The 26,201-nt window shown below is 37.4% G+C and overlaps 1 protein-coding gene across 1 annotated transcript in view; it reads left to right on the top strand.

The window, feature by feature from the left end:
* CPD (carboxypeptidase D) overlaps positions 1-26,201 on the top strand; it is a 71,116-nt gene that overhangs the window by 23,133 nt on the left and 21,782 nt on the right. The window contains exons 3-8 of the mRNA XM_014789726.2: positions 10,275-10,417; positions 11,105-11,274; positions 12,126-12,475; positions 12,904-13,095; positions 14,936-15,103; positions 19,395-19,504. Of these exons, the coding sequence (XP_014645212.2) occupies positions 10,275-10,417; positions 11,105-11,274; positions 12,126-12,475; positions 12,904-13,095; positions 14,936-15,103; positions 19,395-19,504 (1,133 nt within the window). The remainder of the gene's footprint in view (positions 1-10,274; positions 10,418-11,104; positions 11,275-12,125; positions 12,476-12,903; positions 13,096-14,935; positions 15,104-19,394; positions 19,505-26,201) is intronic.

Here is a 26,201-nt window from a genome sequence, read left to right as displayed (position 1 = left end):
CTGAGCAGCTATAAGGATAGAAGTGCCATTAACTGCCTTGGTAGGGACTGCAGGTAGAGCAGGTTTGGGGAAGATGAGGGTATGTTAAGTTTGTGATATCCAAGTAGAGATATTGAACAGGCAATTGGATATACAAATCTGGAGTCTGGGAAAGAGGTCTAGGCTAGAGATAGAAATTTGAGAGTTGTCATCTGTAGATAATATTTAAACCATGAGGCTGCATGAGACACTAAGGGAATAAGTAAAGTAAGAGAAGAGGACCAAAGACAGAGCCTTAGGCATGCCACATCTGTTTCTGTTGTTCTCTTTCATCTTTTCAGTAAATGGCACTACTGTCTCCCTCTCAAGCCAAAAATCTAGACGTTATCCTCAATTCCTTATAAACAAGTCCTTTTTACATCCAAATCTGTCTGCTTCATCTCCACTACTACCAAACTAGTCCAAGCCGTCATTCTCGTCTAATTCATCTCCCTGCGTCTCTTTTTCACCCCCCACAGTCATTTTCCACTGAGCAGTCAGAGATCTTTTAAAAAGGCAGTTCAGATCATATCACACCACTGCTCAAAATGCTCCAATGTTCTGTGCAGCAAGGGAAACAACAGAGTGAAGGCAGCCAATAGAAAATATTTACAAACCATGTATCTGATAAGGAGTTAATATTCAGAATATATAAAGATCTCCTACAACTCAACAACAACAAAAAATCCAATTAATAAATGGGCAAAGGACTTGAATGGACATTTCTTCAAAGAAGATATACAAATGGCCAACAAGCATATGAAAAAATGCTCAGTATCACTAATCATCAGGGAAATGCAAATCAAAACCACAATGAGTTAGGGGCCAGCCCGAGCGGTTAAGTGCACGCGCTCCACTGCGGCAGCCCGGGGTTCGCCAGTTCGGATCCCAGGTGCTCACTGATACACTGCTTGGCACGTCATGCTATGGCAGTGTCCCATGTAAAGTGGAGGAAGATGGGCACAGATGTTAGCCCAGGGCCAGTCTTCCTCAGCAAAAAAAAAAAAGAGGAGCATTGGCAGATGTTAGCACAGGGCTGATCTCCTCACACACACACACAGAAAAACCACAATGAGTTATCATCTTATGCTCTTTGGGATGGCCATGATCAAAAAAACAAAATAACACAGTGATGTCGGCATCATGGTGGAGTGAGTTTTTCCCTCAGTGCCTCTCCTTTAAGTTAAACTAAATGGACATTCATTAACTAGCAGAAGATTCCGTGCACAGCACAACAGGACTTCTGAGAGATCCTCACATCTATACATCTGAAGGTGGGTGGACTGGATCCCTGGGAGGCAGTGGAACTAAGTAAGCACACTCCTCCCCCTCCCTGGTGGCAGCAAGCCAGTTTGTGGATCCTCACACAGCAGCTGTAAGCAACTGTAAGAGGAGGCGGGGACAGCCTGGCCTGCATGAATGCTTTTGGAGTTGCAGCCCAGCCTGCAGGAGCACCCAACATGCCACGGCGGCCCTGTCTGTGGGAACACTATCCACTGAGTGGCAGTGGCTCAGCCACCGCATGGGCATCCCTCCCCCCAGAGGGCAGTGCAGGTGAAAAGATGCCCCGCCCACGCAGCAGGCACCCCCACTCACTCAGAAGGCACCCCCACTGGGCCGGCCCTGTGGCTTGGTGGTTAAGTGCATGCGCTCCGATGCTGGTGGCCCGGGTTCGGATCCCGGGCGCGCACCGAGGCACCACTTCTCCGTCCATCCTGAGGCCGAGTCCCACATACAGCAACTAGAAGGATGTGCAGCTATGACATACAACTATTTACTGGGGCTTTGGGGGGAAAAATAAATAAATAAAATCTTTAAAAAAAAAAAAAAGAAGGCACCCCCACCCATGGAGCACAGCAGCCCAAGGTACCCACCGAATGGCGGCTCAGCCTGGTGTGGGTGCCCCCCACCCTTAGCGCAGTGCAGGCGAGAAGGTGCCCCGCCTGCTCAGAAGGCACCCCCACCTGCAGAGCACAGCAGCCCATGGGACCCACCAAGTAGTGGCTCAGCCCCCGCATAGGCGCCCCTCCTGCCTAGCATACAAAAGTTCAGCCGGTCCCCTGCTGAGCACAGAAGCCCTGCCTACAGTGCCTGACCCTGAACATGTGAGTGCAAACTCATCTCAGCCAGCCCAAGCTGAATGCAGAGTAGCCCTACCAGCACAACTTCCAGCAGATGGGGTGGGATCAGAAAACACAGCTCCTTCCCCCACCCCCAGTGGTGGTGGTTGGACTCTGCAACCTGATACTACCACAAATGCACTGGCAAAGGATCACTTCATCAGACACCATGAAGAACTACATTAACACTTCAGAGCAGAAGGAAAATGACAAGTCTCCAGAAACCAATCCTGAACTCATGGCAATTTACAATCTTAATGACAAAGAATTCAAAATAGTTATCATAAAGAAACTCAACAAGTTACATGAAAACTCAGAAAGACAGTTCAATAAGCTCAGGAATAAAATTAATGAACAGAAGGAATACTTCACCAAAAAGATTGAAACTCTATTAAAAACAAACAAATTCTGGATATGAAGAACATAATTAATGAGATTAAAAATAATCTAGAATCCATAGAAAATAGAGCTGATGTTATGGAGGGTCAGTATTGGTAATTTAAAGGATAGAAATATAGAAATTTTTCAGGTAGAGGAGGAGAGAGAACTAAGATTTTTAAAAAATGAAGAAATTCTTTGAGAAATGTCCAACTCAATTAGGAAAAACAACATAAGGATTATAGGTATTCCAGAGGAAGAAAAGAGGGAGATAAGAGCAGAGAGCTTGTTCCAAGAAATAATAGCTGAGAACTTCCCAAAACTGGGGAAGGAACAGGACTTACAAGTATGTGAAGCCAACAGAATTCCTAATTACATCAGTGCAAAAAGACTTTCTCCAAGGCATTTACTTTTAAAACTGGCAAAAGTCAATGACAAAGAAAAAAATATTAAGGGCAGCAAGGCAGAAGAAAATAACCTACAAAGGAATCCCTATCAGGCTTTCAGCAGATTTCTCAGCAGAAACCTTACAGGCTAGGAGAGAATGGAATAATATATTCAAAATACTGCAAGATAAAAACTTTTAGCCAAGAATACTCTATCCAGTGAAACTATCCTTCAGATAGCATGGAGAAATAAAAGCTTTGCCAGATAAACGAAAGCTGAGAGAGTTCATTGTCACTAGACCTCCCTTACAAGAAATGATGAAGGAAGCCCTCCTACATGTAACAAAAAGGCAAAGGTTTACAAAACCTTGAGCAAGGAGATAAATAGACAGATAGAATCAGAAAATTGCAGCTCTATTTCAGAATAAGTCAGTAAACACTTAATTATAACATAAAAGACAAAGGGAAGGAAAGCATCAAAAATAACTATAAACACTTCAGTTTAGTCACAAACTCACAACACAGAAAGGAACAATTAGTGACAACAATAACTCAGAAGGGAAAGAGGTAAGGGATGGAACCTGCTTAGGCTAATAGAGATAAGAGGCTGTCACAAAATGGACCATCTCATCTATGAGATCTTTTATACAAACATCATGGTAACCACTAAACAAAAAATCAGAGCAGAGCCACAGATCATAAATGAAGAGAAAACCATCACAGAAAACCACCAAACTGAAAGGGCAGTCAGAAATGCAAGGGAAAAGAAACAATGGAAATATAGAACAACCAGAAAACAAAAGACAAAATGGCAGTACTAAGCCCTCATATATCAATAATCACTCTAAATGTAAGTGGATTGAATTATCCCATCAAGAGACAGAGAGTGGCTGGCTGGATTAAAGAACAAGATCCAACAATATGCTGCCTCCAGGAAACACATCTCAGCTCTGAAGACAAACATACCCTCAGAGTAAAGGGATGGAAGACGACACTCCAAGCAAATGGCAAGCAGAAAGAAAGCAGGTGTTGCCATACTTACATCAGACAAAGCAGACTTCAAGATAAAAAAGACAATGAGAGACAAAGAGGGGCAGTATATAATGATAAAAGGGACAGTCCGCCAAGAGGACATAACACTTATGAATATATATGCACCTAACACAGGAGCACCAAAGTATATAAAGCAAGTATTAACATACCTAAAGGGAGAAATTGACAGCAACACAATAATAGTAGGGGACCTCAGCACCCCACTTACATCAATGGATAGATCATCCAGCCAGAAAGTCAACAAGGAAACAGTGGCCTTAATGAAATACTAGACCACATAGACTTAATAGATACATATGAACATTCCATCCAAAAACAGCAGAATACACCTTCTTCTCAAGCGCACATGGAACATTCTCAAAGATAGACCATATGTTGGGAAACAAGGCAAGCTTCAATAAATTTAAGAAGATTGAAATCATATCAAGCATCTTTTCTGACTATAATACTGTGAAACTAGAAATCAACTACAAGAAAGAGGCTAGGAAAGTCACAGATACGTAGAGACTAAAGAACATGCTGCTGAACAACCATTGGATCAATGAGTAAATCAAAGGAGAAGTCAAAGAATACCTGGAGACAAATGAAAATGAAAACACAACATACCAACTTTTATGGGACGCAGCAGAAGTGGTCCTAAGAGGGAAATTTATAGCAATACAGGCCTAATTCAACAAAGAAGAAAAATCTCAAATAAATCATCTTAAACTACACCTAACGGTACTAGAAAAGGAAGACCAAAGCCCAAAGTCAGCAGAAGGAGGGAAATAATAAAAATTAGAGCAGAAATAAATGAAATAGAGACTAAAAACACAATAGAAAGGATCAATGAAACTAAGAGCTGGTTCTTTGAGAAGATAAACAAAACTGACAAACCCTTAGCCAGACTCACTAAGAAAAAAAGAGAGAAGGCTTAAATAAATAAAATTAGAAATGAAAAAGGAGACATTACAATGGGTACCACAGAAATATGAAGGATTATAAGAAAATACTATGAAAAACTGTATGCCAACAAATTGGATAACCTAGAAGAAATGGATAAATTCTTAGACTCATGCAACCTCCCAAAACTGAATCAAGAAGAAATAGAGAATCTAAATAGACCAATCACAAGTAAAGAGACTGAAACAGGAATCAAAAACCTCCCAAAAAACCAAAGTCCAGGACCAGATGGCTTTTCTGGAAAATTCTACCACACATTCAAAGAAGATTTAATATCTATCCTTCTCAAACTATTCCAAAAAAATTGAAGAAGATGGAACACTTCCTAACTCATTCTATGAGGCCAACATTACCGTGATGCCAAAACCAGAGAAGGACAACACAAAGAAGGAAAATTACAGGCCCATATTGCTGATGAACATAGATGCAAAAATCCTCTACAAAATATTGGCAAACCAAATACAGCAATACATTAAAAGGATCATACACCATGATCACGTGGGATTTATACCAGGGACTCAGGGATGGTTCAACATTCACAAATCAATCAATGTGATATACCACATTAACAAAAAGAGGAATAAAAATCACACGATCATCTCAATAGATGCAGGGAAAGCATTTGACAAGACCCAAAAGCCATTTATGATAAAAACTCTCAATAAAATGGGTATAGAAGGAAAGCGCCTCAACATAATAAATGCCAAATATGACAGACCCACAGCCAACATCATACTTAATGGTGAGAAACTGAAAGCCATCCCTCTGAGAACAAGAACAAGACAAGGGTGCCCAGTCTCTCCACTCCTATTCAACACAGTACTGGAGGTTTTGGCCAGAGCAATTAGGCAGAAAAAGAAAGAAAAGGTATCCAAATGGGAAAGGAAGAAGTAAAACTCTTGCTGTTTGCAGTGGACGTGATTCTATATATAGAAAACCCTAAAGAATCCACCAGAAAGCTGTAGAAATAACAACTGCAGCAAAGTTGCAGGGTACAAAATCAACTTAACGAAAAACCAGTTGCATTTCTATACACTGATAACAAGGTAGCAGAAAGAGAAGTCAAGAACGCAATCCCATTTACAATCGCAATAAAAAGAATAAAATATCTAAGAATAAATTTAACCAAGGAGGTGAAAGACCTATATACTGAAAACTATAAGACATTGAAAGAAATCAAAGAAGATATAAAGAAATAGAAAGATATTCCATGTTCATGGATTCGAAGAATAAACATAGTTAAAATGTCCATATTACCTAAAGCAATCCACAGATTCAGCGCAATCCCAATCAGAATCCCAATGACGTTCTTCATAGAAATAGAACAAGAAATCCTAAAATTTATATGGAACAACAAAAGACCCTGAATAGCCAAAGCAATCTTGAGAAAAAAGAACAAAGCTGGAGGCATCACAATCCCTGACTTCAAAATATACTGCAAAGCTATAGTAATGAAAACAGCATGATACTGGCACAAAAACAGACACACAGATCAATGAAACAGAATTGCAAGCCCAGAAATAAATCCACACATCTATGGACAGCTAATTTTCGACAAAGGAGCCAAGAACATACAATGGGGAAAGGAAAGTCCCTTCAATAAATGGTGTTGGGAAAACTGGATAGCCACATGCAAAAGAATGAAAGTAGACCATTATCTTGTACCATACACAAAAATTAACTCAAAATGAGTTAGAGACTTGAATGTAAGATCTGAAACCATAAAACTGTAAAAGAAAACATAGGTATTACACTCTTTGACATCGGTCTCAGCAGCATCTTTTCAAATACCATGTCAACTCAGGCAAGGGAAACAAAAGAAAAAATAAACAAATGGGACTACATCATACTAAAAAGCTTCTGCAAGACAAAGGAAATTATGAACAAATGAAAAGACAGCCTATCAACTGGGAGAAAATATTTACAAATCATATATACAACAAGGAGTTAATCTCCAAAATATATAAAGAACTCATACAACTCAACAACAAAAAGACAAACAACCCAATCAAAAAATGGATAGAGGATATGAACAGACATTTTTCCAAAGAAGATATACAGATGGCCAACAGCCACATGAAAAGATATTCAACATCACTAATTATTAAAGAAATGCAAATCAAAACTACAATGAGGTATCGCCTCACCCATCAGAATGGCTATAATTAACAAGACGAGAAATAATAAGTGTTGGAGAGGATGTGGAGAAAAGGGACCCCTCGTACACTGCTGGTGGCAATGCAAACTGGTGCAGCCACTATGGAAAAGAGAAACAGTACACAGATTTCTCAAAAAATTAAAAATAGAGATACCATGCAATCCAGGTATGCTGCTACTGGGTATTTATCCAAAGAACATGAAATCAACAATACAAAGAAATCTATGCACCCCTATGTTCATTGCAGCATTATTCACAATAGTCAAGACTTGGAAGCAACCCAAGTACCCATCAACTGATGAATGGATAAAGAAGATGTGATATATGTACACAATGGAATACTACTCAGCCATAAAAAGGACAAAATCGCCCCATTTGCAACAACATGGATGGACCTTAAAGGTATTATGTTAAGCCAAATAAGCCAGACAGAGAAAGACAAACACCGTATGATTTCACTCACGTGGAAGATAAACACATGGATAAAGAGAACAGATTAGTGGTTACCAGAGGGGAAGGGAGTTGGGGGGGGTGGGCGAAAGGGGTAAAGGGGCACATATGTATGGTGACAGATAAAAACTAGACTATTGGTGGTGAGTACGATGTAGTCTATACTGAAACTGATTTATAATAATGTATATCTGAAATTACACAATGTTATAAACCAATATGACCTCAATTTAAAAAAATAGCAAGTGTTGGTGAGAATGTGGAGAATTTGGAACCCTTTGCATGGTTGGTGGGAATATAAAATGGTGCAGCCGCTATGGAAAACAGTATAGAGCTGCCTCAAAAAGTTAAAAATAGAATTATCCTATGATTTAGCAATCCCATCTGGGTATATATACAAAAGAATTGAAAATAGCATCTTGAAAAGATACTTGCCCATCCATGTATTATTATTATGCACTGCAGCATTATTTACAGTTGCCAAGAAGCAACCTAAATGTCCATTGACAGATGAATGGATAAAGAAAATGCAGTATATACATACAATTGAATATTATTCAGCCCAAAAAAGAAGGAAATCACATCTGATAAAAGACTGTTATCCAAAATACACAAAGAATGCTTAAGACTCAGCAATAAGAAAACAACAACTAAATTAAAAAATGGGCCAAAGATTTTAACAGACACCTCACCAGAGAAGATATACAGATGACAAACATGAAAAGATGCTCCACATCATATGTCGTCAGGGAAATGCAAATTACAAGTTACCACTACATGCCTATCAGAATGGCCAGAATCCGGAACACTGACAACAGCAAATGCTGGTGAAGATGTGGAGCAACCAGAGTTCCCATCATTGTTGGTGGGAATGCACAATGGTACAGCCACTTTGGAAGACAGTGTGGTGGATTTGATACCGAACCTCTTAATCTCAAGTTCGTATGCCCAATACCCAGCAAGCCGAACACTGAGATATGGGTGCTTGCAGATGAGAAAGGTTTATTTGAATTGGCCAAAACGAGTAGGTGGGAGCCTGGGTTCGCTCAAATCCACCTCCCCTAGAACAGAAAGCAGGAGGGTTTTATAGAGCTAAGGGGCTTGGCAGGAGGGGCCTCAGGGAACCAAAGGGGTCACTCACAATAAGCCTCTGGACAATCTGACTTCTGGGCTTCGACAGCTGCTGAGGGCCGGCCATTCGTCAGGTGATCAGCCATCTAGCTATCCCGTGATTGCAGCCTCCCCGAAGGCATTCTCTTTTGCCTGCAAAACAAGCTCACAAATCCTCGAGACCCCTGAGTCACCCCTCAAGTTAAACAGGAAAAAAAGCAAATTGGTTTAATATCTACGGTACCCCTCAGATACCTGGCTTCAGATTCTTACAAAACTAAACATATTCTTACCATATGATCCAGCAATTGAGCTCCTTGGTATTTACCCAGAGGAGTTGAGCTTATGTTTTCAAAACATAAAAACCTGCATGCAGATGTTTATAGCAGCTTTATTCATACTTGCCAGAACTTGGAAGCAACCAAGATGTCCTAGGTGAATGGATAAATAAACTGTGGTATATCTAGACAATGGTATATTATTCAGCACTAAAAGGAAATGAGCTATCAAGCCATGAAAAGACATGGAGGAGCCTTAAACACCTATTACTAAATGAACAAAACCAATCTGAAAAGGCTATATACTCTATGATTCCAACTATATGACATTTGGGAAAGGCAAAACCATATGGCGATAGTAAAGAGATTAGTGGTTGCTAAGAGTTAGGGAGGAGGAAGGGATGAATAGGTAGAGCACAGAGGATTTTTAAGGCAGTGAAACTACTCTATATGATATGTAATGGTGGAAAATGTCATTATACGTTTGTTGAAAGCCACAGAAGGTACAACACCAGGAGTGAACCCTAACGTAAACTGTGGACTTTGGGTGGTAATAATGTATCCGTGTAGGTTCATCACTTGTAAAAAATGTACCATATGGTGTAAAGTTTATTTAAAAAAAAATCAAGTGACAGGAATGATAAGATAGTAGGCTTTCTATAGAATGAGAGTGTGGGTTTATACAGATGTAGAAGTGGTGAACATGGTTGACTATGGATGCTTATTCCTCTTTTTACTTCCCCCTTCCGTGAAACACATTGTGAAAGGGTTTGTTGTGTCTTTTATTTTTTTCCCTGATTTGTGTAGCTGCACACCCCTAGATACAGCCTTTCTTTTTTCTTTTGCCATCTTCTTGATAAAGGGGAAGACAGAATAGTAGGCACTTAATAATGTTTTGGCATGAATATCCTTCACAACTTTAAGATCATGTGTACCCTTCATGCTCATTCTGTCAAAGATCTTAATGTCTTTGTGCCTCGCGTCTCACATCTGTAAAATGGGTGAAATAGCAATACCTACTTCATACAGTTGTTTTAAAGATTAAATGTTAATATGCGTAAAGCTTGTAGAAGAGGTCTGGCATATAGTAAACACTCAAATGTAGAGCTGTTATCATGATTGCTGTTGTTATCAACTGATGTATTCATGCTCTTCATAACTATTCATCCTATCAAATATATTTCCTTTGTGTATATTCCTTTTCAATGTATACTCCTTTAACTTTCCTTCTCAGTCTCCTCTATAATTCAAGAGGCTTCTCCAATTTCAAACAATTTAATGAAAAGAAAATTTATATGTGCAGAGATAGCTGATTTAATTTCTTTAGTCTTTTTGAGAGTAGAATTTTGAGAGTAACCTTATTTTTTCCTTCATGTTACAGGTGGTATGCAAGATTACAATTATGTATGGGCCAACTGTTTTGAGATCACATTAGAACTGACTTGTTGCAAGTACCCACCTGCATCACAGCTTCGACAAGAATGGGAAAACAATCGTGAGTCTTTGATCACATTGATTGAAAAGGTAAAAATAGCAGACTGGAAGGTTGGGGTATGGAAATAAAGGATTAAGTAAGGGGGAAATTCGGTTGCATATTAATAACAGTCTATACTAGATACCCTTTACTTATCTGTTTTTATTATTTAAGATTGTAGGTTATCTTTACAAATTATTACGTTAGAATCTATCAGAACATATTCTAGCTGTGCCTCCCCTGCCCTCCCCCCAGCTTTTTTCCTCTGGAGGGCTCCCTTTAACTGTCTTAGAACACTTTTACAAACTGAAATAATTAGCTAAATTTGTACTACCAGGTTCTTACAACGTCATGTGATCATATTTGCTAGAGAGCCTTTACCACTATTTGAACCATGGCCATAAGTTTAATTTAAACATCAGACAGGCTGATATACTATTGGATATATGTGAAATTATTACTTATACTTTGTTGAGAAAATTAGAAGTCTGGTTTTGAGGAGAGAGAATTTCAAAAGCATATTACTAGTCTAGGTTTCAAACACATGACTTAAGTTTAAGGATTTAATATTTTTGTCTATATTTTATTTTACCTTGGAAGGATTGAAAAATGTTTCAGGGAGATAGAGGAGTAACCTTATTTTTTAGAAATTCTAGCATCGATGCAGAGAAATTATGCTTTCTTGCCTTCCAAATGAGTTGTCTCTGAGCAGTCTCCTTTAATTCTTGTTTCTTTAGGTCCACATTGGAGTTAAAGGATTTGTTAAAGATTCAGTAACGGAATCTGGCTTGGAGAATGCAACCATCTCGGTGGCTGGTATTAATCATAATATCACAACAGGCAGATTTGGTGATTTCCACAGATTACTGGTTCCTGGAACTTATAACATTACAGCAGTTTTAACTGGGTAAGAATTTAAACTAGACTCTTAAAATATCAAGCCTCTGTTTATATCTACAACAGAAATATAGTCTAGGAAATGTTACTTACTGTATCTGGCTTTTATTTTTCCTTATTTTCTGTTTTTTTTTCACCTTTTATAAGAGAAAATACCATTGTGGAGTCTTTTGTCACAGTCTAACAGTAAAACTGGATATGATGCATAATTGTAAAATTGAGAGGAAGGACAATTTTAAAAGCTTGAAAAGATGGTCAGCTGTGTAAAGCATGCCTCAAGGCTAATTGAATACCAGAGTAGGAGAAACTGGGCTCTGTAAAAGACATTTTGAAGAGCTGTCTTTTCATCAGTTTTCTAATATACATGAAATGAGTAGTTGCCCACTTCCCCTGGAAACCTTTCTGGAAGCTCACTTTGATAAGGATTTAATTGATAACCTTTAATTTAATTTTGAACTTTCCTATTTGGGAAGGTAGTTTGAATGACAGTTTGATAAGGCGCTGCAAAGAACTGGATAATTTATCCCTTCTTTGAGTATTATAGCAATGGTTAGAATGGATTAATGACCTCCACCTTTCATCGTATTCTCTCCTTTGAATGTAATTTTTTGCAAGCATTTTAATGTGTGGAACCTGAGAAAATGGTAAGAGAAATAGTTCTTTAAAGACTTAATCTTGGATTCTCTGTGAGATAACATCCTGCAAGTCTTGAATTTACACATTTATCTTTATTTAGTTTGAGTTTTGATAGACTAGTAAGTGCAGGAGTCTGAAAAGGCTATTGTGCTTTTATCATGATAAAGCATTATGTGTTTTAATTTAACTCCAAGCCATCTACTTTTTCAAATATTTTTTTTTCAGGTATATGCCACTGACTGTTAATAATATAATAGTGAAAGAAGGACCAGCCACAAAGGTGAATTTTTCCCTTCGGCCAACTGTGACTTCAGCAGTCTCTGACGCAACTGACGTTGTAGTAACTGCTAGCACAGTTGCTATACTTAATATTCCTCCTGGAACACAGTCCTCCCACCAGCCAGTTCAGCCCAAAGACTTTCACCACCACCATTTCCCCGATATGGAAATCTTCTTGAGAAGGTTTGCCAATGAATATCCTAACATCACCCGGCTTTATTCCTTGGGAAAATCAGTAGAGTCGAGAGAACTTTATGTAATGGAGATATCTGATAATCCAGGTGTCCATGAACCAGGTAATTGGTGTGGTCTTACACATAATTTCAGTAGTGTATGTACTATATTGCTGTTTCGTCTAGAAAGATCACCTATAGTATGTGTAACTGGAACAAAGAAAATGTAACCAATTTTTTGCCAGGAAGAAGAAAATCCATTTGATAACCCATATTAGGCACAGTATTTAATATACTGCATAGGTTAAATTCTTTCTGCTAATATTATTTTTACTTTCATATTATATGACATATATATATATGCTTTGAGCTTGCTCAGACATATATTAGTAAGGAAGCTGCTTTATAAGATGCTTTTTCCTGCTTCTTTTGCCAAAATATATCTTTTCTTAAATTTTTGGTTCAGGGTCTTTGTGTATGTTGGGGAAAAAATAGAGTCCATGATAAATGAAAAGGAAGAAAAATCTTCCATGTAATTATTTTGTCTTCAGGTGAGCCAGAGTTTAAGTATATTGGAAATATGCATGGAAATGAAGTGGTTGGAAGAGAACTGCTATTGAACCTCATTGAATACCTTTGTAAGAACTTTGGAACAGACCCTGAAGTAACAGATTTGGTTCGAAGCACTAGAATTCATCTTATGCCATCCATGAATCCTGATGGATATGAAAAGGCCCAGGAAGGTAAAGAATAGCTGTCTCTTATATGCTTAACTTTTTTCGTTATCATATGGCATGATTATTTGGGGTAGAAGAAAATTTGAACTGGTTATTTCCCTGGAATTTCTTCATATTTTATTCTTATAATTTATAATTGGTTCTAGCTTTTATATTCTTGTAAGTTAGGCTAGTTCGTCCAACAATTATGTGGTCAAGTTTATATTTAATGGCGTTCTCCACTTTGGTAATGGCTCTTATTTACTAAAAATAATATACAATTTTTTGTGTGTGTGTGAGGAAGATCAGCCCTGAGCTAACATCCAGGCCAATTTTCCTCTTTTTGCTGAGGAAGACTGGCCCTGAGCTAACGTCCGTGCCGATATTCCTCCACTTTATGTGGGACACTGCCACAGCATGGCCTGACAAGCGGTGTGTCGGTGGGCACCCGGGATCCGAACCCGGGCCACCAGCAGCGGAGCGTGCGCACGTAACCGCTACGCCACGGGGCTGACCCCAGTATACGATTTTTTAAATTGTTTCATTTTAACAGTAATTCTTGTTAAATTATTGTATCCGGAACCTTACCTCGTAAGTGAAAACTCAAACCAAATATCTTTGGAAGCCAGTGACTCCCAGTTCTACTCCCCATGCATAACCTAAACCTGCTAAGTTATTGACTTCCCATTCCTTTGCCCTCTCTGGACTAGCCCATCTCTCCTGGGGCAATATAGTAAGGGCAAGGAAAGCAACTTGCTTGCACAAGCCACCTTATGCAGAACACTAGGAGAGTGGGAATCCATCTTTTCCCGACCTGTGGTTCCTTCCAGGCAATGATACCAGTGAGTACAATAGGTACAACAATAGGAATGTGCAGCCACATGATTTATTACTCTCACTGACTGAACACAGAGAGAATCAACTAATGAATGACTGGGTTAATCCTTAAATTCTTTCCCTAAGGACCACATTTTTTTGTCAGCCTCACAAATCCCTCCCACATTCTTCCCTTGAGACCTTTCTGAAAGGTAGAACTGCTAGTGAGCCCTCAAGTTTTCTTCATTCATTTGCAATTTTTTTCTCCTTATAATGACAATAAGAGGGCTCCCATCCCTTATTAAAATGGAATAAGCTTAAATGGAACCCTTTCTCCTCCATCAAGTTAAACTTCCAACTATGTTCTTGGCTAACTTTAGCTTTTTGTGATCACTTTAGTTAAGCATACCACAATTTTCTTCTTTTCATTTGGTCTGTTTCTTTACGATATTTTAGTGACCTGTATACCAGTACAATAGAATCTCCCCCTCTGATCATTCATGCCCATTCAACATTGTGATCATGTCATCGTATGTGGATTATTGATACTTGAGCAATACTTTAATATAATTTGTATACTTGGATTTTTTTTCCCCTCGAAGTATGACCAGAGGGCAGAAATGACATGGTTTTACCTCTCTGTTCAAAAGATCTGGAAGAGATACTTCTTTTTTTTTTTTTTTTGGTGAGGGAGATTGGCCCTGAGCTAACATCTGTGCCCATCTTCCTCTATTTTTTTTGTATGTGGGACACTGCCACAGCATGGCTTGATGAGCAGTGCATCGGTCCGTGACCGAGATTCCAACCTGCAAACCCTAGGCCACCAAAGTGGAGTACATGAACTTAACCACTACGCCACCAGGCCGGCCCCAAGAGATACATTTTTTTAATGTGCAGTGTAAAAAAAAGGTGTGTTTTAATCATAGTGTGATTGATCATAGTGAAGCCTGATGTGTTCACACTTAGCATTGAGTGAAGATAGCTGAAGTAGTATGTGTTGGATTAAAATGTAAGTGAAACATAGCTTAAATTTGACTCCTTTATCATACAGGAGATTCAGTAAGTGTAATTGGCAGAAACAACAGCAACAATTTTGACCTGAACCGAAATTTCCCAGACCAGTTCGTTCAGATCACAGATCCTACCCAACCAGAAACTATTGCTGTAATGAGCTGGATGAAGGCCTATCCATTTGTACTGTCAGCAAACCTGCATGGAGGTAATACCAACTTGATATTCCACTAATTAATTATTGTTGGGAGCATTTGAAAATCCTGGTGGAATTTTATCTGTTTATCGTCTTAGACTGTCCTAAAATGGGTGTCCTGTTGTTGCTTTTATGGCAGACAACAATCAAGATCTTTTCTCATTACTTTTTAAGCCAATTTCCTGGCTGTTTTCCTCCTTCCTCTGTGACACCTCCCCTTTCCCATACTGTCTCCCCTCTCTCTATCCTTCCCTCCCTCCATCTATCCTTCTCCCTCCTCTCCCTCCCTCCCTCCCTCGCTGTCTCTCCCTTTCTCTCCTTCCATCTCTTTCTCTCTTCTACTTGGTTCTTCAAGTGTTTTATATTTATCCCTCACAAGTGTTTTTATATTTATCCTTCTCACTGGTAATTTGGTAACATGCTCTTTGTCATTCATAAAAATTAAACACTAACAGATCCAAATGTTTAATTCTATTTCTAGTTTAATAAATCTTTTATGTAGATTTAGATTTTGACATTCTCTAATCTTTTACTTGCTATATATTTAGCTGCAGCACGATGACCTCATTCTCATATAGTATCTGAACTTATACACCTCCATATAATTCAGCAAGAATTGATCAATAGGATGAGAAGTCAAGATTAAAAATCATCACAATGTCCAACTGGGGTTGTGTGAATAAGAGTGGAAGTATCAATACCCAAGAGAACTGAAAACATATGTCTACACATAAACTTATACATGAATGTTCATAGTAGCATTATTAATAATAATCGAAAAGTGTAAACAACCCGAATGTCCATTGACTGGTGATTGGATAAATCAAATGTGGTATACCCATACAATGGAATATTATAAGCTCAGAATAGGCAAATCCATAGAGATAGAAAGTAGATTAGTGGTTGCCTCAGGCTGTAGTGGGTAGTGGTGGGAGGGAATGGGGAGTGACTGCTAATGCGTATGGGTTTTTTCTTGGAGTGATAGCATGTTCTGTAGTTAGATAGTAGTGGTCATTGTACAACCCTGTGAATATACTGAACAACATTGAATTATACACTTTAAATGGATGAATTGTATGATATGTGAATTATATCTCAATAAAGCTGTTAAAAAAAAAGAGTGAAGGTGTCAGCCCCAGGGCCAATGGGGAAGAAATTTAGTGTCAACATTTGTTGGACTATCCAAAGAAGTATCACAGTGGAGATTTGAGGGCATATAGATTAACCTGCCGTTTTAGAATGACAGTACACACTTATGGATATCTAGATTTAAGAACTAAATTGAGATTCTCCAAAAATTGCTTTGAAAGCTTGCCAGTAGTAGAAAAAAAACTTCTACAGTTGGTAATCATAGACAATTCTCCAAGACCCAAATAGGAATTATGAAGTTATTTTTTTTGTTTGTTTTATATTTGATGTATTTTATACCACATTTGATAGAAAGTGTTTTTTATTTTGAGCTTTTAAAAGTATTTTCAGAATACATCACATGACATGTCAGCTAAATCTGAAAACTTAATACTAGTTACATTTCAGTGAAAGTAATTTACAAGTTTACACATGTGGTATCAAGACCTTGGCATGGTGGGGGATACATCTTCAATCATCTAGGCATGTTTCTTTCCATGACATATTGTTTTCTCATCGTAAAATCTTTAAATGGGTTGTGAAATCTTGGCAAAGAAATTTAAAAGAGGATTTCTTTGCTGCCAACTTAACAATTCAGAAGGATTTTGAAAGAATATAGAGAAAAATAAGATTCCTTTTTGTAAATTTTGATACTAATTTTTTTATTAAGGTGAAATTCATATAACATAAAATTAACCATGTTAAAGTGAGCAATTCACTGACGTTTAGTGCATTCACAGTGTTGTACAACCACCATCTCTATCTAGTTCCAAAACATTTTCATCTCCCCAAAGGAAAGCCCCTTACACATTAAGCAGTTGCTCCCTACTACCCACCTCCCCTCAAGCCCTGATAACCACCAATCTGTGTTCTGTCTCTGTGGACTTGACTATTTTGGATATTTAATGGAAATGGAATTATACAATATGTGACCTTTTGTGTCTGTCTTCTTTCATTTAGCATAATGTTTTCAAGGTTCGTTCATATTGTAACATGTATTAGTACTTCATTGCTTTTTATGGCCGAATAATATTCCATTGTATGTAAATACCACAATTTGTTTATCCATTTCTCCATTGATGGAAATTTGGGTTGTTTCTACTTTTTTACTATTATGAATAATACTGCTATGAATATTGGCATACAATATCTATTTTAGTCACTGTTTTCAATTCTTTTGGGTAATTCCCTGTTTGGCTTTTTAAGGAACTGCCAAACTGTTTTCCACAGTAGCTGAACCACTTTACATTCTCACCAGCAATGTATGAGGGTTCTCCACATCCTCACCAACACTTATTATTTTCCTTTTTTTTTTTTTATTTTTGAGGAAGATTAGCCCTGAGCTAACATCTGTTGCCAATCCTCCTCTTTTTTTACTGAGGAAGATTGGCCCTGGGCTAACATCTGTGCCCATCTTCCTCTACTTTATATGGAATGCTGCCACAGCATGGCTTCATAAGCAGTGCGTATGTCCGCGCCGGGGATCTGAACCTGCGAACCCCGGGCCGCCGGAGCAGAGCACCAAACTTAACCACCATGCCACCAGGCTGGCCTCTATTTTCCTTTTTTCTTTTTATTACAGCCATCCTAGTGGGTGAAAAGTGGTATCTCATTGTGGTTTGATTTGCATTTCCCTGGTGGCTGATGATGTTAAGCATCTTTTCGTATGCTTATTGGCCATTTGTATATCTTCTTTGGAGAAATAAGTCTTTTCCTCATTTTTAACTAGGTATTTTGTCTTTTTGTTGAGTTGTAAGAGTTCTTCATATAGTCTGAATTCTAGACCCTTATCAGATTGCTGATTTGCAAATATTTTCTCCCATTCTATAGGTTGTATTTTAAGTTTCTTAATAATGTCCTTTGATGCTTGAAAGTTTTTAATTTTGATGAAGTCAAATTTATCTTTTTTCTTTTGTTGCTCATGCTTTTTGTTGTAGGTAGTAATTATTTTTTTTAAATAAATTGTTTCACAGGAGTATTATAGGTCTTTTATGACGGTTTTTTTTTTTTTGGCATTAGAAAATTAGCCATTTGAAAGACAGTATTGAGTAGAAGTTGATGTTGACTTTTTTCTGTTTGAATTTTTAGATATGGGTCACAGATCCAGGGTGAAACTAAATTTTTTTAAGAAATTAAATTTGTCTAAGAAGAGGTGTTGAAGTACACTTGTTCTTGTTAGAACTATTTTGGGGAATAGAATGAGCATAGTTCTTCATACTTGCTTCCTAAAGAAATTTTTTTTTATATGTGAATGTTTGCTGATATTTGTTATCACAGGATTACTTCATCTGAATTCAAGTTGAATATGTTTCTTCACTTCCATGCCCATGAAGTGGCGTGATGAAAAAGGCAAAGATGAATGGCTTAGTAGAGGCCATGGACAGATGGACAAATGAAAACAATGTGACTAGTAGGAAAATAAAGAATTTGACCCTATGGTGGGGGTGTGGGCATGTGTAGCTCAGACCTCTTGCCTGAGAAGCACCCTACCTAACTGCTTTATGCCCTGTGGGGAGCATAAGGGAGTTGATATCCTTTACACACGTTTTAAAGCATCACTTCCTTTACCTTAGGTCATGAAAAATCATATTATATAACTCCAGTTGACTAATTTCTAATCTGAGCATGAGAGAGATTTTTAGAATTTTTTTCTGAGTGTAGGTCAGGGCTGGCTCTGCTATCCACACATGTCATTTAACCTGTTTTTAGATTCCGTATCTGCAGAATGAGATGGATGGATTAATTGGACTTCAAGGATCTCTTCTTATTTTAAAATTCCATGACCTTATAAATGTCTGAATTTTACTGAAGAAGTATCAAAATCTGCTCAATTTTTCTGATCCTAAATATTATAAAAGTAAAATTGTTTAAATTAAGCCTGTATATTTCTGGTTTCAACTCTGACACGTAAATTACACCTATAAGTTCAGGTAAATTCCCAAGACCTTTCCAGTTAAGGCAATCTTTAAGTGTCATGCCTAGCTATTTAATATTTTACTTATCCACTTTGATTTTCTGTTGAGGAAATTAACCACTTTTTCATTTCTATTGAGGAAATTAGCCTTGGAAAATTGTATTGGTTTCCTGTCTATGACAGTATTGTGAAAAGTTTACTCTATGTTAATGATCCATCTTGAAACCAATAACATGATACGTTTTCTTCTTTTCTCTTTAGGTTCTTTGGTGGTGAACTACCCTTTTGATGATGATGAGCAAGGGGTTGCCACATATAGTAAATCACCAGATGATGCTGTGTTTCAACAAATAGCACTTTCTTATTCCAAGGTAGGCTTGTGCTTAAACATAAAATGCTATAAAATTAGTTCTTTCATTAAAAAAAATGCATTAAAACAAAGTGGTGCAAGACTCAGGTCAAATGCTTTCTTCTGGGTTAAGCCTTGCATGATTCCTTTCAGGCAGCCTTCAGGCAGCTTTTTCTCCTCTGTTTCCCACCTCACTTTTGAACATACTCCATGTCTTTCTCATTAGCCTCTAAGCTCAGATAATATCTTTTCAGCTAGTTTTTAGCACAGTACCTGGAACGTAATAAACTAAACATAATAAACATAAACTGGCATGCTAGTTTATTTCATTTGACAAGTACTTAAGTTATAAACCTAGTAAAGTAGTCTAAGGCGGGGGTTCACAAAGTACAGCCCTGGGGCCAAATCCAGCCTACCACATTTTTGTAAGTAAAGTTTTATTGACAGACAGCCACATCCATTTTTTACATATCGTCTAGGTCTGCTTTCTCTTTCAACATTTGAAAATAAGACAGTGTGAGTCACTGTGTTAACAGATTAAAGAAGAAAAACACGCAATCATGTCAGTAGTTGCAGAGGGCAGAGTTGAGTAGTTGCAACAGATAGTCTCAAGCCTGTAAAGTCTAAAATTTTTACTGTCTGCCCTTTTGCAGAAAAAAATTGTCTACCTCTGATCTAAGGTATTTAAGGGCCTATAGTAACATAAGCAAGGGAAAGCAGGTAGAAATTTCTGCATTTTCTAAACTTCCTTTAATGAAGACACGTTACTTTTACAATCAGAAATGTTATATTTGTGTATGTTTGTGTGAAAATTTAATTTAAAAATTGTTCTTAGAAAACATGTTAAAAGTTGGGGCTAGGGAACTAGGCTTGTTGGTTTCAATTTTTGGTCTTACTGCTCACAGTCAGTCTGTGACTTTCTTGGTATAGATAATGAAGACTATTACTGCAACTCCATGCTGTCTAATCACAGCCTTCTGTCATTCCACTTTTCCCACTCCCTCATTCTCTATGAGTGGACCTTGTGAAATTGTTCCGAGTTTCTAACAGGAGAGCACGTCTATTATTTCACTGTAAAGAATAATTGTCTTCTATTTGGGCACACCATTTTTAGAGGGATGTACATGGAATAATAAAAGAAGAATGGGATACCCTCTGAATCATCAAAATAAAAATTAAGTGATCAGATTTTGCACATATCCCCATCACATTCCATGCCCATTCTTTATACCCTCATATATGCTTTTCACTCTCATTGTGAATTCTAGTTTCCTAGCTTCTTTTTATTTTCTTTGACCTTTAACCCTTTTGATTTGATTTACTTTCTACACAGCCTAGACCCACGGACATACCTTTCAGTAATACTCTCACTTACACCTTAGGATCTTTTATACCCTTTTCACATTTCTGCCTTGCCAATGTACAGTCCTCAGTAATTACCACCATCTCTCTTCTCTATCCCAGAAAAGTCACACAGTCATGGCAATAGACTACACTACATAGGTATACTCTCTAACCTCAGCTGAGCCCTCATTCTACTTGGCAATATTTCATGTTTTGCTACTTGACTCCCTGGCTCATTTCCCACTATCGTGATTCTAAGCCTTGATCCTCTACCTGAGCCTGTTAATCCCAGCTTTACTCCTCCTTATTCTCACTTTGCCTTGAACTAAAGTAGAACTTGGAGTAACCTGATATGAGTTCATTCAGATTCTGTCTTGTCAATTATTATTTATTTGTGTCTTACCCATATTCTCCTCCATTTCTTGATCTCACCACATCTTGCCACTGATGGAATCTTGTGTCTTCATTTCTTTTGTTGGAAATGGGAAAGGTGATAAGTAAAATCCTCAGTCTTCCCTCACAGCCTTCTTTCTCTTGGCTGTGATCTATCATGATCTATCATGCACCCAGTCTACCTTTGCCTCAGCACAAGGCTTCATGGTGAGGAAAAGCAGACCAAGAAAATCTGTAAAGACAGAAGAAGGGGGCTAATGAAGGCAGGCCTAAAGGTGATTTGAAATAAGCACCAAACTTTAAATATACCCTAAATCCTAAACCTAAATCTGAAAATACTAAAAAAAGCAACTGGGCAGATTAGAGCACTGGGGTTCAAGAAAGAGCTTTCAAAATACCTACAACTTAAAGCATCTGGTGTGATTTAAAGGGATAGGCACAGTTTAAAAGTGTAGGTGGTTGAAAGGGAAATCTTCCAAACTTATAGCTTCTGGGGGAGAAAAAAGGCAAAAAGAAATGAAGAAGTGCCCTTTGGCAATTGGATAATGAAGGGGAAGAGAAGAAGGGGGAAATGTAGAGTTCTCCAAGACAGAGGAGAACCATAAAATCAGAGGACTCACAACTCCACCCTTACGCCAAGGCGAATAAATAAACAAAAAACCACATTAAAGTACCTCAACTGCTAGACTGACGGAAAAGGGCACCATCAACTAGGAATCATAAAATGGCTCAATACTGAACAAGCAGTAAATAAAATCCATGGAGAACTATTGCAGAAAATCAGGAAATGAAATTTCACACATATCAGCTGAGGAAACCTTACCACCACCAAAAAACAATCCAGAAGCAGAAGAAAACTGTTAAGTCTACACTCCATACAGATTAAATATATACCCAAACACAGATTGAGAATATAGAAATCATCTAGACTCTGATATTAAAAAAATAAAAACAGAAATAGAAAAAAAACACAGGAAGAAATGAAGGAGAGTTGTTAGAACTCAGGAAGGAAATGGAAGAAAAAGACAAAATTATCTTCAAAATGAAGAATAAATTATAAGAGGTAAAGGCCTCCTACTTCCCAATTTTGAACTTACTGCAAAGCTACAGTAATTAAGACACTATGATATTGGCAGAAGGATCAATGAAACAGAATTGAGAGTCCAGAAAATAGACTCTTACATTTATGGCCAATTGATTTTTTAACAAGAGTACCAAGACAATTCAATGGGGAAAGAATAATCTTTTCAACAAATGGTGATAGGAAAACTGGATATTCACATGCAAAAGAATGAATTTGGACCCCTTCCTCACACTATACCCAGAAACTATCTCAAAATGGATCATAGACCTAAATGTAGGAGCTAAAACTATAAAACTTCTAGAAAAAATTATAGAAATAAATCTTTGTGACTTTTGGTTAGACAATGGTTTCCTAGATATGACATCAAAAGCACAAGTGACAAAAAAAAATAGATACATTGGACATCATCAAAATTAAAAACTTTTTTGCTGCAAAGGATACTGTATTAGTTTCCTAGGGCTGCTGTAACAAAGTTCACAAACTGGGTGGCTTAAGACAACAAAAATTTGTTGTCTCAGAGTTCTAGAAGTCCAAAATCAGGGTGTTGACAGGGCCACATTCCCTTGGAAACACATAGGGGAATCCTTCCTTGCCTCTGTCTAGCTTCTGGTGTTTTGCTGGAAATCTTTGGCATTCCTTGGCTGAGTCTGTGTTCAAATTTTCCCTTTTTATAAGGTACCAGTCATATTGGATTAGGGCCCACTAACCAACTTATTTTAACTTGATTACCTCTATAATCAAATAAAGTCACATTCTAAGGTACTTGGGGTTAGGACTTCAGCAGATCTTTTTGGGGAGATACAATTCAACACATAACAGCATCAAAGAAGTAAAAAGCAACCCACAGAACAGGAGAACGTTTTTGTAAATCATATATCTGATAAGGATCTTATATCTAGAATATATTATGAACTCTTAACTAAATAATAAATAGACAACATAATTAAAAAATGGGCAAAGGATCTGCATACACATTTCTCCAAAGGAGATATACAAATGGCCAACAAGCTCACAAAAAGTTGCTCAATATCATTAGCCAATAGGGAAATGCAAATCAAAACCCAAGATACCGCTTTTCACCCACTTAGGAGGGCTGCAATTAAAAAACAGAAATTAACAAGTGTTAGTGAGGATGTGGAGGAATTGGAACCCTTGTACATTGCTGTGAATGCAAAATGGTACAACTGCTTTGTAAAACAATTTGGCAGTTCCTCAAAATATTAAATATAGAATTGCCATGACCTGACGATTCCACACAAAAGCTTGTACACAAATGCTCATAGCAGCGTTATCCATAATAGCCAAAAATGGAAACAGCCCAAATGTCCATCAACTTATGAATGGATAAACAAAATGTGGTATATTCATACAATGGAATATTATTCAACCATAAAAAGCAATGAAGCACTAATACATGGTACAATATGAATGAATCTTGAAAACATATGCTAAGTGAAAGATGCCAATCACAAGTGACCACTTATTGTATGATTCCATTTATATGAACTGTCCATAGGCAAATTCATAGAGACAGAAAATAGATTGATGGTTGCCTAGGGCTTGGGAGGTGGGGAGAGGAGGGAAGTGGTTGGGAAAAAATGGGGAGTGCTAATGAAAATGAAAAAACAGCTTTCTACTGTATAATGTGACAGAAATCAAGTGAAGAGAAAATTTCAAGGAGGCAACAGCAGAAAAACTGATGATATTTGAATAAAATATAGTTGGTTTTAGTTAATAGTATTATATTTGTGTTCATTTCCTTGTGTTGATAATTGTACTACGGTTATATAAAATGCTAACATTAGGGAAAGCTGGATTGAGGGTATCTAAAACTCTCGGTACTATTTTTGAAACTTTTCTGCAAGTCTAAAATTAGTTCAAAAGAAGTCAAAAGAAAAGAAGTGAGTAGTCTCTACTTGTCTCTACTTCCTTACTGTTCTCTCATTCCTCAGTTTCTTGTCATCTGTCTTCTGTCTACATTGTTTTACCTGGAAGTGCCTCCTTAAAAATTACCAGAAATCTATTTTTTTTTTAAAAACTTTTTTGACCTCTGAAGTCTGCCGCTATTGTCTTCTCCCCTTGATCTCTGTCACATTGTATAGTAGAGAGCTCTGCTTTCTTTTTTCTCTTTCATTGGCTTGACATGGTCTCTTTTACTTTTTTTCCCCCTCCATTTTCTGTCCTTACCCACTTTTACTGTTTTGGCAATGCATCCAATTGCTTTATCTGTCACCACTATGTAAATGCCTCATTAAAAAATTGTTTCATATAATGAAAATTATTGTAAAAAGATTAGAAAATATAGGCAAGCAAAAAGAAGAAAATAAACCTAGAGATCATCAATCATTTAGTATCTTGGTATATAAATTTTAGACTCTTTGTTCATATGTGGACACCTACGTCCTCACCCCCAGTCTTCTTTAAGTTGTCAAACTGTTTGCTTTAAAAAATTTGCTTTAAAAAAATTATCAAAGTAGAGTAGTGAGAATTAAAGGAGATAGTAAAATGCACATGGCAAAATCAAACCCCCACAACCTTTCAGTTGCTCATTCTCTCTCACTTGGATTATTTCAGTAGTACTCTGATGGTTCTCTCTGGCTTGGTCCATTTTTCACATTATTATCAGAATAAACTTCCCAGAGCCATGAGTATATCACATATCACCCTTTTTTCAGAGATCTTCACTGGCTCATTATTGCTCTGAGAATAAAGTTGAAATGTTAATAGCTACTACCTGGAACTATGGTGTCTAGACTGGGATTTATACAAATGATCCATTAAGATGTAAGAAGAATATATTGGAAAATCTATTTATATTTTTTGATTTATCCTTTAAATTTTTTATTTTTGTGCAGGTTTGTAAAATATATATAGTAATTAGTACAGTAGTACATCTGCATAATTTATAATTAGATATTGATGGAAATGGAGACAGACATAGAAGATGGGTGTAAATCTTTAATGGAAAAACTAGAAAGCAAAAGAGCATGTATACAATTATTACAATAATCTAAAGTAATTTTTATTTGATAAGGGAGAAGTGGCATCATAAGCCTGTGACTGGTATATTAAGGTTATGAAAGGAGGTTGGTTATATGATTTAAAGTTAAATGGTTAATTCTCAGTGGTGGGAAAATGGGAAATTGTTATTTTTCTCTTCACACTTTTCTGTACTTTTTTTTCCTATTTCTAAAAGAGAGACGAAGTTTTGACTATCTTTCAAAGCTTAATTTCTTCAGGAAATTTCCCCTGCCACTCTAGTCAGAAGTAGTCTGTGTCTTCTCTGGATTCCAATAGCATGTATTTGTGCCTCCATGGGGCTTTGTCTTACTTTCCCTTGTGCACATGTACTGTGCTAGACACCAAGCTAGATGCTGAGGACACAAAGACACAGACTGTTTCCAGGAGTGGTGTATTGTCTTTAGGGAAAAGAAGGTGCAACCGGTTGTCACAGGGTAAGATAATTGTACAGAGTGCAGCCAACCACAGAGGGGCCGTCTTAGTCAGACGGCCCCTAGAAGTCAGAGGAAGCTGCTTATTCCACACCGGATGTGCATTATCTTTTCTGGACTTTAAACTTCTTGAAAACATGAAATGAAAGTATGAATATGAACAGTTTTGTGTTCTTTTTGGAGAGGGGTTGGGTTGAGTTTTATATTACCTGTAATTGTGAGCAGTAAATGAAGTCTTCAGTTCTTTTTTTACAGAGCGTGTTTTTTACTAAAAAAATAGATAATCCATATAGTAAAAAATCAAAATGGCATATAGAAAGCCACTGCTTCCTGTGGCTCCATCTACCCCATTCCCACCCTCTCATACACCCTATTGGTAACCACTTTTATTGTTTTTCCTTATCCTTCCCATGTTTTTTGATGCAGATACAAATACAAGTAAAGAT

This window comes from Ceratotherium simum, chromosome 16 (genome assembly GCF_057802395.1).
Source record: "Ceratotherium simum simum isolate JZ-2026a chromosome 16, ASM5780239v1, whole genome shotgun sequence".
Taxonomy (NCBI): Eukaryota; Metazoa; Chordata; class Mammalia; order Perissodactyla; family Rhinocerotidae; genus Ceratotherium; species Ceratotherium simum.
Note: the sequence above shows the minus strand (reverse complement) of the source record. Positions and strands in the feature narration are given on the sequence as shown.